General features: G+C 37.1%; 1 protein-coding gene across 12 annotated transcripts in view; it reads right to left on the bottom strand.

Moving 5' to 3' along the window:
• Positions 1-14816, bottom strand: part of CBLB (Cbl proto-oncogene B) — a 229570-nt gene that overhangs the window by 31492 nt on the left and 183262 nt on the right. For 9 of the 12 annotated variants that reach the window (XM_086320905.1, XM_086320913.1, XM_086320864.1 and 6 more), the window contains one exon: positions 1230-1376. The exons of the other annotated variants lie outside the window; for them this stretch is intronic. In XM_086320905.1, the coding sequence (XP_086177031.1) occupies positions 1230-1376 (147 nt within the window). The remainder of the gene's footprint in view (positions 1-1229; positions 1377-14816) is intronic. 12 annotated transcript variants of the gene reach the window in all.

Raw genomic sequence — 14816 nt, 5'->3', positions numbered from 1 at the left:
TTTTTTTTAGATATTTCTTCTGGAAAGAAAGGAACACTCCACTCATAAAACACTCTGTTGACTGACTTGACCTCAAAAAGAAATGGCACACAAGTAAAGATGACATAGATGACTGAAGTGTTCAACAGCTCTCCTATTCCTCAGTCAATAAAGAGATACTGCAAGGCAAGAAGGCTGGGATATGAGCAGTAGCTGAGCCCTCTTCTGTATACACCAGGCAGAGCTCCAGGGATGTAATTATACAAAGAAAACTGGAGCTCAGGAAAGAAGTTTGAAACTGAGATTTGACTTCTTGAGTACTAAATATATTTGGAGAAGGAAATGGCTACCCACTCCAGTATTCTTCCCTGGAATATCCTACAGACAGAGGAGCCTGGTAGGCTATAGTCCATGGGGTCACAAATAGTCAGACACGACTGAGCATTCACTGAATGTTAATACATCAGATGTAAAAAAAAAAAAAAAAAAAAGTGAAATATTATTAGATTATGATTTACTAATTCAATTATATAAATGCAGAATCATAAAGACAATCTAATATTTCAATACACACCACCCATTTTTAATAACGAAGACCGAGGCTGTCTCCATAGGAGGAAGAATAAACAGCTGACAAGAAGAAAAGAAAGCCAAACACTATTCCTCACATGCTTGTTTAATCCAAGGGAAAGTAAAATAGTACCTGATAAAAATAGTTAAGTGAAATAATTTGTTTCAATTCTTCGAGATCTGAAGCAGGTAGCACACCAAGAAGGAAAATAAATATGTTATACTAGTCCTTATATTATAAAGAAAAATTCTAAGGAAGGTTGGTATAATACCTTAGTTTCTAAGCAACAGCATTTCTTCATGAGATATGTGCTTAGAAGTGATAAAAAGCATTGAAAATAGCTTACTTTTGAAAATCCATGAAAATCACCACTATATGTACCCTACAGCAAAGTTTTACTAGAGTATAATTTGTTTTTTTGTGGAGGGGGGGCAACAAATTATTCCATCAGACTTTTAGTCAACTAATTTAGTCAGAGGGCTTCCTAGTTAAATAGAAATCTGCATCGTTTTGTTTTCTCTGAAAGTCACGGAGAAAAACAGTATTATAGGTGGAAGAGGTTTTGAGCAAGAAAGGAAAGGTTTTTCAGTAGACAGATGTGATTCAGTTTAAAAACAAATACCATAAATGATAATGCTTATCCAGATGTGAGGTGACAAAAAATGGCCCATAGTCTTACCTAGGAGGAGGTTTTACATTATGGCAATGAGATGGTTGTGAACTCAAGGAAACAGGATGGGATGAAGGAACCTTGTATTCATCGTCATCTTCCTCTACCGGGTCTCTTGTTTTCTCTGAAAGGGAATTCGCTAGTGGACCAGTACACCTACCAGAGGGGGAAAAAAAATCCAATCTAGTTTTAGCATAATAATTTAGGACAGGCAACTCTGATGTGACCTATTTAAATCAAAGAATCTATGTTGTCACTTGGGTTCATTTTTTAATTACAGGGTAACATCCCTAAGGGCTATTCTTATACTAAATACAAATGAAAAGGATTTTTAATCTTTTGTTAAGACCCTATTGATGAAATAAAAGCATTTTCATACTTATAACTTCAAAATGGCACAATAAGAGAAACCAGTAACCTATCAAATAAAACAAAAAGTTCCTGGAGTTGTAAGTGAAGGCATAAAACTATTTATATCAAAGTTCGTAAAATATTAACATTTTGTTTCAACTTAAATTTATAAATTAGGATGATATATATGCATAGATGGTTGTTTTATACATTAAGTATTTATAGGTCAACTTTCAGTCTCCTGTATTACGTACAGTTGAAAAAAACCCAGTTTCACTAATGAAACAGTTCTTTCTCCTGCGAAGTTACAATTCAGATTGTTAATTTTTGCCCCAACAACAACTAAGATCTAAAAATGACTGGGACAATTAGAAGTAGATAATAAAAGAACTTAAGTCTTTAAGTAGAGCCCATTGTTTTCATGGTGCAAATTTCCTGGCTATATAAAAAAGAATGAAAATATGTAAAACAATTACCTAAAAAGAAATTTTTTCAAGCATTTTACTCATTCATGTGAGTAAATAAACAAAGTCAATTAACAAGCCCAGAAAAAAGTATTTTTTTTTTAACAGTTATTATTAATGGAGTTTACTCTAAACCCTTGCTGACACCAATGAAAAACACCAAAGTAGAAGCACAGAAACCTACTGTGACAAACTTTAGGACAACCAACCAGTTTGCAAGACACTGGAGGTACATATGGATCCAAAACATTTTGTGAATCATGAACCTCAAGATAAACTTGTTAATGTCTTTTTTTTTTTTTTTTTTAAATCTTTGTGACTGCAATTTTGCAACACCTTCTGTAGAGGGAGCAAGAGGCCTTTGGTATTTGAGCCATTAAGACAAACAATTTTTTCATTTTTATTTCTCCTTACTAGTTTGAATGAAAACAAGTTTAAGACTTTTTCTCCCTGCCCATTAAAAGAAGACATTCTGAAAAACCTAAAGGTTCTCAAATTTCAACCATATATCAGAGTCTCTAGGAAGTTCAGAGATGAATTTTCAAGTCTATTTTTGCCCGTCTTTGAAGACTTTTTCAATACTGATTTTTGAATTCTTGTTTGTTTGAGAGACCTTGGGATTCAAAATGACAGTTCAGGGTGAAATCAAAGCACAGTGATGCAGTGACAGGAGTCCACTGTCACCAGCCAGAGCACAGCTAATAACCTAAGGGTTACACCTACCACGGTGTAACCTAGAAAGATGTACATTCCAAATGAAGGCCATTGAGTACACGGACTGCGAAATGGTGATCTGATGGGAATTAGAGCAGGGATTTCAAACATTAACTTTTCACAAATTCTTATAAACATGGATATAAATTTAGCTAACACAATGGCCAGAAAGGGTTCTGTTAGCAAAAGAAATGAAAAAAGTCCACATACTTTCTATGTCCTAACATACTTTCATGAACAATGAATTTTTTTCCCCTAGGAAATTGAGGCATATATCGTATAAAATAAAAAGATTTGTTAACCAAATATTCAAAACTCATTAATGTCAGGAATGTTCTGCTTGTTCCAGCTTAATTCTAAAGATTTAAGAGTTTTCAAAGAAGCAGTGTACTATCACATAAGAATGTACAATTTTTGAAATCAAATCTGGATGTTTGATTTTCTCTTCAATGATAAAGAATTTAATCAAAGTAGTTCCCCCCCAACCCCCTGCACTGTTTAGCTGCAAATCAATAGATGGAGTATCCTGAAGAAAATGAAAAGCAAAGGGCATCTAATATTTTACTGCTAAAACCTACTGTGGAGTGAAGTGTTTCAGACACTCAGTTGGGTCTGACTCTTTGTGACCCCATGGACTGTAGTCCATGGAATTCTCTAGGCCAGAATACTGGAGTGGATAGCCTTTCCCTTCTCCAGGGGATCTTCCCAACCCACGGATCAAACCCAGGTCTCCTGCATTGCGGGCAGATTCTTTACCAACTGAGCTATCCAACTAGTTGTAGAGAGTTAGCTTAAATATATTTTAAGGAAAGTCTTCGAGTGGCATTTGCTTCATATCTAAATCCAAAAAAAAGGCCTGGATATCCTTATATCCCACTCATCACCATCTTAATAAAGTTCTAAATAGATTTTATTTCTCTTCTTTATTGTATTTTTAATGGAGACTTTTTATATCAGTGTAATATTCTAATTAAAAATAAGCCAATATATAAGAATACTATTCCAGCAGAGACATTACTTTGTCAACAAAGGTCCATCTAGTCAAGGCTATGGTTTTTCCAGTGCTCACGTATGGATGTAAGAGTTGGACTGTGAAGAAAGCCGAGCACCGAAGAATTGATGCTTTTGAACTGTGGTGTTGAAGAAGACTCTTGAGAGTCCCTTGGACTGCAAGGAGATCCAACCAATCCATTCTGAAGGAGATCAGCCCTAGGATTTCTTTGGAAGGAATGAGGCTAAAGCTGAAACTCCAGTACTTTGGCTACCTCATGCGCAGAGCTGACTCATTGGAAAAGACCCTGATGCTTGGAGGGATTGGGGGCAGGAGGAGAAGGGGACGACAGAGGATGAGATGGCTGGATGGCATCACCGACTTGATGCACATGAGTTTGGGTGAACTCCAGGAGTTGGTGATGGACAGGGAGGCCTGGCGTGCTGCGATTCACGGGGTTGCAGAGTCGGACATGACAGAGCGACTGAAATGACTGACCACTATGATGAAGGTCACTGAAAATGAAGATGGGCAGGCATGTGTAGGGGCTTCCCTGGTGGCTCAGACGGTAAAAGAATCTCACTGCAATGCAGGAGACCGATGCTCTACCCCTGGGTCGGGAAGGTCCCTTGGAGAAGGGAATGGCTACCCACTCCAGTATTCTTGCCTGGAGAATTCTATTGACAGATAAGCCTGGCAGGCTACAGTCCATAGGATCGCAAAGAGTTGGACACGACTATGTGACTAACACTTTCAGGCACGTGTGGGGGCTATACAGAAAATATCTGTAGCTTCTCCGGAATATTGCTGTGAATCAAAATGGCTCTAAAAAATAAAGTGTTAATAAAGAATCTAAAAAAGAACAGATGTATGTATATATAACTGAATTAGTCTGTTCACCTGAAAATAACACATCACTACAAATCAATTATACTCTAATAAAATTAAAATTTCTTTGGAAGGAATAATGCTAAAGCTGAAACTCCAGTACTTTGGCCACCTCATGTGAAGAGTTGACTCATTGGAAAAGACTCTGATGCTGGGAGGGATTGGGGGCAGGAGGAGAAGGGGACGACAGAGGATGAGATGGCTGGATGACATCACTGACTCAATGGACGTGAGTCTGAGTGAACTCCGGGAATTGGTGATGGACAGGGAGGCCTGGCGTGCTGCGATTCATGGGGTGGCAAAGAGTCGGACAAGACTGAGCGACTGAACTGAACTGAAAATTAAAATATTAATAAAATGAGAAAGGTACAAATAGATAATTTTCATATAAAATCTGCCTGTAAATTTGTCTATAAAATTTTACTGTATATAAAATACCACAAAAGAAATCTTAATTTATGAAAATTATTCCACTATTTGTAATTATTTTGGGAATTTTGTGGTTTTTTTGCCTTCAAAAACTCATTCAAAATATAGGTTCAATTTTACTTGCAATCAGATAACTGGTAAAATTAAGTTTAAGAACTTTTGATAACTATCATGTATGTTTACTTCTGGTAGTAGAGAAAGTAATTTACGTGACATGGGGGAAGGTTCACTCACTGATTTAGCTCATGGGACATTTTTAGGATACCAAAGGAATAAAATAGAGCAATTTTATTTGGCTGGTTCCAAGTTAAAGCTGCCAAGTAAACCATCTTTCCATTTACAGCCAGTACTTCATTCCCTTTATATTATCATTATACATTCACAGAGTGCTCTGCACTGTGGCTGTCATTTCTGAGTTAATACACTGGTAATGCACAAAGACACACAATATTGAAGATACATACCCATCCTTCCCACAGCCTACACCTCTTGTTAAATTCAGCATGTGCTATTTAAACCTTTAGTGAGAAATACATCCACTTTCTGCATGTGCACACTTGAAACAGAACAACAATGTATTTTCTAATGCTTTTCTTAGTGATTTTTGCATTCTGAACTGAAGGCTCACAGATACACTCCTCTACAGCCTTCGACATTCCTGATTTCAGAGGTATATAATCAGAGGGGTGACCGTCTGCATAGCCCTTTGGCTTCACCTATATAACTTATACCTCAAACATCACCCTTACCAAGTACTTTTTCCCTTCATTTGAGCAGTTCCTGATACCTTGATTAGTTCATTAGCTTTTCCAGAACCAAAGCAAAGTAGGAACATCCATCTTTACTGTTTACAGATGAACCTCCTGTGACATTGCCCCACAAAACAGTAACTTTCTTTGAACTTTAATCTTTTCTATTACATGTATTTAGTAAATGTTCATTCACTGACACTGTGTTTTCTATATAGTCATCTATGTCTTCCTTCTTTTTCTGTCTTAATTGCAAAATGCTTAAGGGTAGACCCTGAGTCAACCAAGATCTGGCGTGGTGTGTCCCACAGAACACTCACGGCTTTCAGACAAAAAGAATGAGAGGCTACTAGAGAGATACATGACCAAACTGTTATGGGAAAGAAAGCTATTTTTAGCATCCCTTTATAATGTAGAAAATGTTTGAAATATATTATTTTGCTTATTTTCCACATGTAACAAGCTTTAATAATCTCTGAAGGCAAGGTTTTAAAAAATATCTTTTATTAAAGTTGAATATTCAGAGCCTGGCATATATCTTAGTCCATAGGTCTTATACTAATTATCCTGGTCCTAAATGAGAAAACACCCAACTCAGAGAAATCACAGCCCAGCAAAGTGGTAACACATAATCCAGCTGTATTTGAAATGAGGATTACATATGTGCCACCTGTAAGCCAAATATTTCCCCAGCATCTCAGAGTGTGCTCTATAAACATACATACTAATTTTGAGGATTCTTTTTATGACATCAAGAACAATCAGGGTGGTATATTATTAGGCCAAATGTAAGCCTTAAGTATAAACACTTTCACTAACTTGCTTTTAAGTTGGAGAAACAAATCTTAAGTTAATTTTTAAGTTAACTTATCTAGGCTCAATATTCATTCCTAACACTTCAAAAGGACTGTTTTAGAAATCAAGAAGATAAATGTTTAGAAAATGTTTTTTTTTTTTTTTGAGAATCTAGTCTTCTATTAACAATGCTGAACATTAAAAACTTCACAATGATATTAAAAGTGTCACTACTTATAACTGCCAATAACTAGAGATGGCTGGATGGCATCACTGACTCGATGCACATGAGTTTGGGTGAACTCCAGGAGTTGGTGATGGACAGGGAGGCCTGGCGTGCTGCGATTCATGGGGTGGCAAAGAGTCGAACACGACTGAGCGACTGAACTGAACTGAGACAACTCGAATGTCCCTCAGTAGAGGGATGGATAAACCACAGTGTGTTTTACAATGGAATACCTACTCTGGACAATAAAAAAAGAAACAAGCTATTGATATGCTTGACAGCTTAGATGAATGTCAAATTCCCTGTGCTAAGTTAAGTAGAAAGAAGCCAAACTCAAAAGAGACTATAACTAACTGTATGATTCTATTTATATGACCTTCTGGAAAAAGCAAAACTATATGGACACAAATCAGATCGATAATTTCCATGGGTTTGGGTAATGGAAGAAATTGACACAGGGCCTGGGGGATTTTTTTGGAGTGAGGAACTGTTCTGAACTGTGGTAGTGAATACATGACTCAGAATTTGCCAAAACTCACAAAACTGTACACTAATAAAGCAGGGTGAATTTCACTGTATGAAAATTATGCTTTAACAACTGGAAAATTTTCATTTAAAGTCCGTAAATTCACTTTAACTCATTTAAAATATTGCAGATAGGCATCTTTCACAAATATGCTTAATATCCTTAGTGGCTTTCAAATTACTTATCTAATTCTATTTGCGCCTACAGAGAAATGTTGACAGAAACAAGAAATGTTTGAATGTGGTGGAATACGTCAAGATGCCTGTGCTTAATGTGAAAACAAAAATCTCATTCTAACCACATGCCTTCTCTATGAACAGATCAATATATTCATGGGGAAATGGAGAATATATGATAAACTATGCCACTGTGGGACAAAAAAAGACAGTATGAGGAATATAGTTTAGATTGTATATTTAAATAGAATGTAGTGGCTCACATTTCTAAGACTTCTAATTATTTGTGAGCATAAATCAGTTGTATAGTAAATTACAAGTAAATTTGTCAGACTACTGGGATTAATGTTAATATCAGTTTTCATCTGAGCTTTCACTCAGAGAAAACGAAAGATTAGTGAAATTCATGGCATTCCCACACCCAGATTATAGCCATCCTCCAAATGTCATTTTAACCTCAAAGGAGAGAGAGAGATTACAATACTGTATGAATTTAGATATTATAAAACTAAAAAGGAGAAAGATAATATCCATAGTGTTTTTTACCTTTTCCACATATTCTCTTTCTGTTGAGACTAGTTTAAAATGATATACTTGCAGCCCTCAATTCTTTTCATCACTGTGTCAACAAGTAGGTTTTAGGGATCCACCACAAAACATTAGAAAACATGTGTTAGGATGGTCAAGCTGCTTTGCAGGAGATTTGAACAAAATTTATAAATCAATAGGAATATGCAGAAAAAATAAAGTCTGAGTTTCAAATACTGAGTTATAGCAGTAGGTCAAACCCAAATGCACACACATTTCTACATAATACATCAATGAGAGAATGCCACAGCAATCATTGTGAACAAACTGAAAAGAAGGACCCAGTGATACCATTCCTTACACATTAGGTCGATTGTAGCTTACAAAGAACTGCCATCTTCAATAACAGTGCACCTTTCCATCTACCCAAGGTAAAGCAAACAAAAATGAAACAATACTAATGTATCACCTTGACAAATATTGAAAATATTTTTACTTGAATAAAAGCAGGTTCAAAAATTAACAAGAGCATCACTGTTCATTCACTAGGGTTAAGAAAAAGAGCAGCTGCTAATTACATCTTGATCTTCCATCTAAAGTTTTCTACCATCTTTTCTTATCTGTAAACCAATGAAATTGATTCCTTATCGTTAAATATAAACAGGATTAAGGTAAAAGTGACATGCATACTGTCTACACAGATCCTCAAGTGAACAATAACAGAACATGTTTTTCTGCTCTTTTGCCGTTAACTATAAACAATGAAGCCCCGTACGCACTGTATATAAGATGAAAAATTTCCATCAAGCTTCTTTCCCTTAAGCTTTTAAAAATTACCATGTGATGTTTGCTTTAATAGCTCCTGTGGCTTAGTAATTTCTTCTGTTTTTAACTCCCCAGTCAAAACCAAGCAAAACAAAACAAAAATATCCCTTCTCCCATGAATTTGCTTATATATAAAATATAAAGTTTAAAGCCTCGATAGTATGTCCAACTGTCCCCTCAGCATCACTATTTGGACGTGTGTGTGTAATCAGCACCTGAAACTCAACAAATCCTTAAGTCTTAAATTTACCACCTTTGCCCCCTACCCACACCTGCTCCTTCTCCAATCTCCCTCCATCTGATAAATGGCACCAACCCATTCACTCAGTTTCTTTAATGAAAAAACCTATGTAAGAATCATCCCTGATTTATCATACCTCACAGACATCCAATTTATTAACAGGTACTCTTGGATGGTGGGCCATGTAACTCCATCACCATCATTCTGGTCAAAGCCCTGGCCATCTCTTACTGGTTCAGCGCATCAGATGACTTCCGACTGACTACACTCTCACTGGTCTCTCTGCCCCCATTTCTGCTGTCCTAAAGACGGTTCACATAGCACCGAGTGAAACTCTTTAAACACACAAACCAGCATCAGGTCACAACATTGATCAAAACCCTTCATGGCTCCTAAAACTTATCAAACCAGAGTTCTCCCATGGCCTTAAAGGCAATATATGATTTAGCTCCTGTCTACTGTACTCAACTTTAGCCCTCCTGTCCCTCTTGCTCTTCTCCAGATATGCCAAAGGGATTCACCTGCTTCACTGTTTTGTACTTGAGTTCTACCCCTTTATGCTCTTCACCCTGACAGCTTCAATGCTTGCTACCTTCTTTCAGGTTTCTGTTCAGTTATTACCTTTCCTGATGACCTCAACCAAAATATAAACCTTCCTTATCACTATTTATCTCTTTCCCTGGTTTATTTTTCCTTCCAGCACTTACCACAACCTGACAATATACTATGGTTATTTGTTTACTTGCTGTTCTCCCTAACTAGACCACAAATTCCAATGAGGGTGTGACTTTACCTAATTGACTCTGAATCTCCAGTCAGTACATGCAACTGAATGAAAACAGAATAGTAAGGCAAAACTATTCACTGAGCTTTTTGAACTGTGGTGTTGCAGAAGATTCTTGAGGGTCCCTTGGACTGCAAGGAGATCCAACCAGTCCATCCTAAAGGAGATCAGTCCTGGGTGTTCATTGGAAGGATGGATGTTTGAGCTGAAACTCCAATACTTTTGGCCACTTGGTGCGGACATCTGACTCATTTGAAAAGACCCTGATGCTGGGAAAGATTGAGGGCAGGAGGAGAAGGGGACGACAGAGGATGAGATGGTTGGATGGCATCACCGACTCAATGGACATGGGTTTGTGTGGACTCTGGGAGTTGGTGATGGACAGGCCTGGCGTGCTGCGGTTCATGGGATTGCAAAGAGTCGGACACGACTGAGCGACTGAACTGAACCGAAAACATTAGCACCTTATCTGTTTAGAAAAAAATCTATAACAATGATCAACAGCACCACCTCCCACAACAAAAAACCTTTCTTACAAAACTATGAAGTAATATTGATTCAATTTAATATTATGTATTTAAAAGCTTAGTAAGTCAAAAGTACAAAAGGTCTATTCATAAAGGACAAGAAACAAAAAGAATATTCTTTTAAAAAATGATATTCCTCAGCATTTCAGAACATTATCTTACCTGAAGTAATTATTCCATTAATACCCATAATAATAGCTTTGCTTATTGGCCAACATCTTGTGTAAAGTAAAATAAATATTTTTAATTGTTTCAGGTTTCTATTTAATTTGAAAAATCAAATTATCTCAAGATAAAACCTGACACTACAATGAAAAGAATCTACATAAATTTTTCCTTCTTCCCCTAAATTACAATTACCCACATTCAGTTCAGTTCAATTCAGTCGCTCAGTCATGTCCGACTCTTTGCGACTCCATGAATCGCAGCACGCCAGGCCTCCCTGTCCATCACCAACTCCCAGAGTGGTGATGGACCAGAGTTCACCCAAACTCATGTGCATCAAGTCGGTGCACAAGAACTCTGGTTTGATAAGTTTTAGGAGCCATGAAGGGTTTTGATCAATGTTGTGACCTGATGCTGGTTTGTGTGTTTAAAGAGTTTCACTCGGTGCTATGTGAACCGTCTTTAGGACAGCAGAAATGGGGGCAGAGAGACCAGTGAGAGTGTAGTCATTCAGCCTCTGTCATCCCCTTCTCCTCCTGCCCCCAATCCCTCCCAGCATCAGGGTCTTTCCCAAATGAGTCAACTCTTCACATGAGGTGGCCAAAGTATTGGAGTTTTGGCCTCAGCCTCAGTCCTTCCATTGAACACTCAGGACTGATCTCCTTTAGAATGGACTGGTTAGATCTCCTCGGGACTCGCAAGAGTCTTCTCCAGCACCACAGTTCAAAAGCATCAATTCTTCGGCGCTCAGCTTTCTTCACAGTCCAACTCTCACATCCACACATGACTACTGAAAAAACCATAGCCTTGACTAGACAGACCTTTGTTGGCAAAGTAATGTCTCTGCTTTTGAATATGCTATCTAGGTTGGTCATAACTTTCCTTCCACATTACAAGCATTTATTTAAGAATTTATAGCTAAGTGTCAATCATCTTAAATAGAAACATTTAAGGAAAAAATAAATAAATCTATACACACTAGTTGGGGTTCCCTTGTAGCTCAGCTGCTATAGAATCTGCCTGCAATGCAGGAGACCCTGGTTCAATTCCTGGGTTGGGAAGATTCCCTGGAAAGGGATAGGCTACTCACTCCAGTACTCTTGGGCTTCCCTGGTGGCTCAGACAGTAAAGAATCCACCTGCAAGGGAGAAGACCTGGGTTCGACCCCTGGGTTGGGAAGATCCCCTGGAGGAGGACATGGCACTCCAGTATTCTTGCCTGGGACAGAGGAACCTGGTGGGCCACAGTCCACGGAGTTGTGAAGAGTTGGGCACAGCTGAGCGACTAAGCACACCACACACTAGTAGTTTCAGCTTGCTTTCACGAGAATATATTTTAAAAATTAATTATATATTCTTCTAGGTCACCAGATAAATTACACCGTAAAAGTCACAGAATCATACTGTTTTACAAGAAAGTAAACACTATCACAGAGTAACCTCTTTCATCAATATAATGGGAATCAGAGTAACATCAAATGATTTGACAATTACATTTCAGTAAATACTAATAACACAGTATAGATTTAAAAGTAGACATTAGGTGTGACATTACTGAATTCACCATTGGGGCTTTCAACATGTGGGAGGCCCGGCAAAAGTCTGTGTTGGGTAGGTTCTTTACCATCTGAGTCACCAGGGAAGCCCCTATGTTGGGTAGCAGTCTGTTATTTTGCTACGGCATAATTTTGAGCCATGCACTAAGACACTAACTTGGAAACAGGGACTTGAATATCCAACATCCCTATATCACTGATGACATTTTGCTAAGACCTCTATTCTACAACCCTCCAGAGCTGAGAATCTATACTCATTGTACTCTGGTTATACACTCTAATGAAGCTGAAATAACCAAAAAGAAAGCAAGCAAATAAAAAAACCCAAGAGTAGTAATCCAATTTACACTGGCTTCAAAAATGGGATACAACCAACTAACTAAATATAAATGGACATTCAAGTTGCCAAGTATACATTTGTAATTAATACTTTAGATAACTTTCTCTTAGAAAACCACTGCATGAAACCTAAAAAGTTGAAGTTCTAAAGGATTTAATTTTGTTTGGCTGCTAAATTGTATCTGACTCTTTTGTAACCCCAGGGACTGTGTAGCCTGCCAGGCTTCTCTGTCCATGGGATTATCCAAGCAAGAATACTGAGTGGGTTGCCATTTCCTCCTCCAAGGGATCTTCCTGACCCAGGGATTGAATCTGCGCCTCCTGGACTACAGGCAGGTTTTTCACCAAGCCACTACGGAAACCCAAAGGATTTGAGACACCATTTAAGATAAACAGATCCCTTCATTTATCAGATGGAGAAAGTCAGGCTCAGAGAAGTTCCCTTGTTGAAAGATAGACAAATACTTGATACTGGAGTCACCTCTGGGACTAAGTCTGATTTTATTAATATTTTAATATTCACCTCAGAATTCCATCCTGGTTTCATAATAAATACAGTGTAGCATAAATAATTAAGAAAAATGCTTATTAAAATACTGACAAAGGACAGCATGAAAGTATCTCTACAATATAATCTAAATCATATAAAAAAGTAAAAAAAAAAAAGTAAAATATTAAGACGCTGGCCACTGATTGATATTTGGGGTATGTATATGCTTGTATTTATGTATCTGTTTAATTTTTTTCTTCCTTTATATATTTTCCATATTTTCTACAATGAATAATTGCTACCCATATGTCAGAGTAAATAATAAAATGGAGAGATAAACATGCTATTAAAAGCCAACACTTGTAATTTTAACTATGGTTAATTTGCAGCATGCAAAATAGGAAATTAATTTGCTATTAAGGATGCACTGTTAAAGTATTTTTCTGTTAAGTAAAGCAGCTACATTGTTTCTGAGGGAAAAAAAATCAAGAGTAAATGGGACAAAAATATATCCACCTACATATACAAAATGAAATGTTATAAAAATATCAATTAAATGTAGTTTACTATGAATTTGTTGTTCTTTATTTATAGGAAAAACAAACACTTCATATTAAATATAAATGAAGCAAATTGTAACCTCTGCCTTTTATCCCATTTGCCAATATGAATTTAATAAACAGAATGCAAAATTTTAATCTCTAATTGTAGCCAGATTTCATGTAATTCATTTTCTGACGTTCTCTGAATTAGAGGTAATTGAGCTTAGATGTTTTAATTATGTATACATATATCCAGAGTTCATTTGGGGCTATAATATCATATGTTATTACTAATGTAGAGCCCACTACACAGAATATGTATATTTGCTTCTAACTTCCATGTCTTCTACATATCTGGCAGCTCCAGGAAAACTGGCCACTGGAGGATGGTCCAATTAGCTTCGTTCCCCACTGTCCCCTAAATGATGTCAATTTCACACGCTTGGCTTTTCCTCATGGACACTCCTTCCCAACTGTGCCCATCCTCTATGACTCAGTAAATTTCCAACTTCTCTAAAAACATCCTTGACTTACAAAGTCTATACTGCACTCTTCTCCAAGCATGTACAAAAACTAACAAGTTAGATTCGTTCAATTTACTGCATGATGTTCTCTTGTGATTTTATGTATATTAACTTTATTTTAAAGCAGATTGTAAATTTCTTGGGAGCTGGTATGGACTTTCCAGTTGGTGCTAGTGGTAAAGAACCGCCTGCCAATACAGGAGATGCAGGTTCGATCCCAGGTTCAGGAAGATCCCCTGAAGGAGGAAATGGCAACTCACTCTAGTATTCTTGCCTAGAGAATCCCAAGGACAGAGGAAACTGGAGGGCTACAGTCCATGGAGTTGGAAAGAGTCAGACACAACTAAAATGACTTAACATGCAGGCATGGTATTAACATGCAGGCTAGCTTATTCTTTTGCATTCAGTGACCAGCAGAAGAAGGACTGAAGATGCTCTAAGATGTTCAATTAGAAATGAGGGACCTGGCAGATGATAGAGTTAAGCAACAAAGCATTCTTAGTATACTCACTAAATAACAATTGTTGTAAGGTATTAAGGGAAAAGCAGAGATTACAAGAAAAAGTTTTTGCCCTTAAAACCTTATAATCTTTTAAATGTGGAAAGGCACTTTAATATCAGGAAATAGTAAAGTTCATAATTTAATGTGTAGAAAATACACTTGAGGAAGAAGAGGAATGCGATTCAGTCTTTTTATCATCACTATAACAGAAGTCTCAGTTTTCATAAAGAAGTGGAGCCTGAGACATGGATCTTGAGAATAAAGA

This window comes from Bos grunniens, chromosome 1 (assembly GCF_055505025.1).
Source record: "Bos grunniens cultivar Pamir isolate PY7600 chromosome 1, Bosgru_T2T1.0, whole genome shotgun sequence".
Taxonomy (NCBI): domain Eukaryota; kingdom Metazoa; phylum Chordata; class Mammalia; order Artiodactyla; family Bovidae; genus Bos; species Bos grunniens.
Note: the sequence above shows the minus strand (reverse complement) of the source record. Positions and strands in the feature narration are given on the sequence as shown.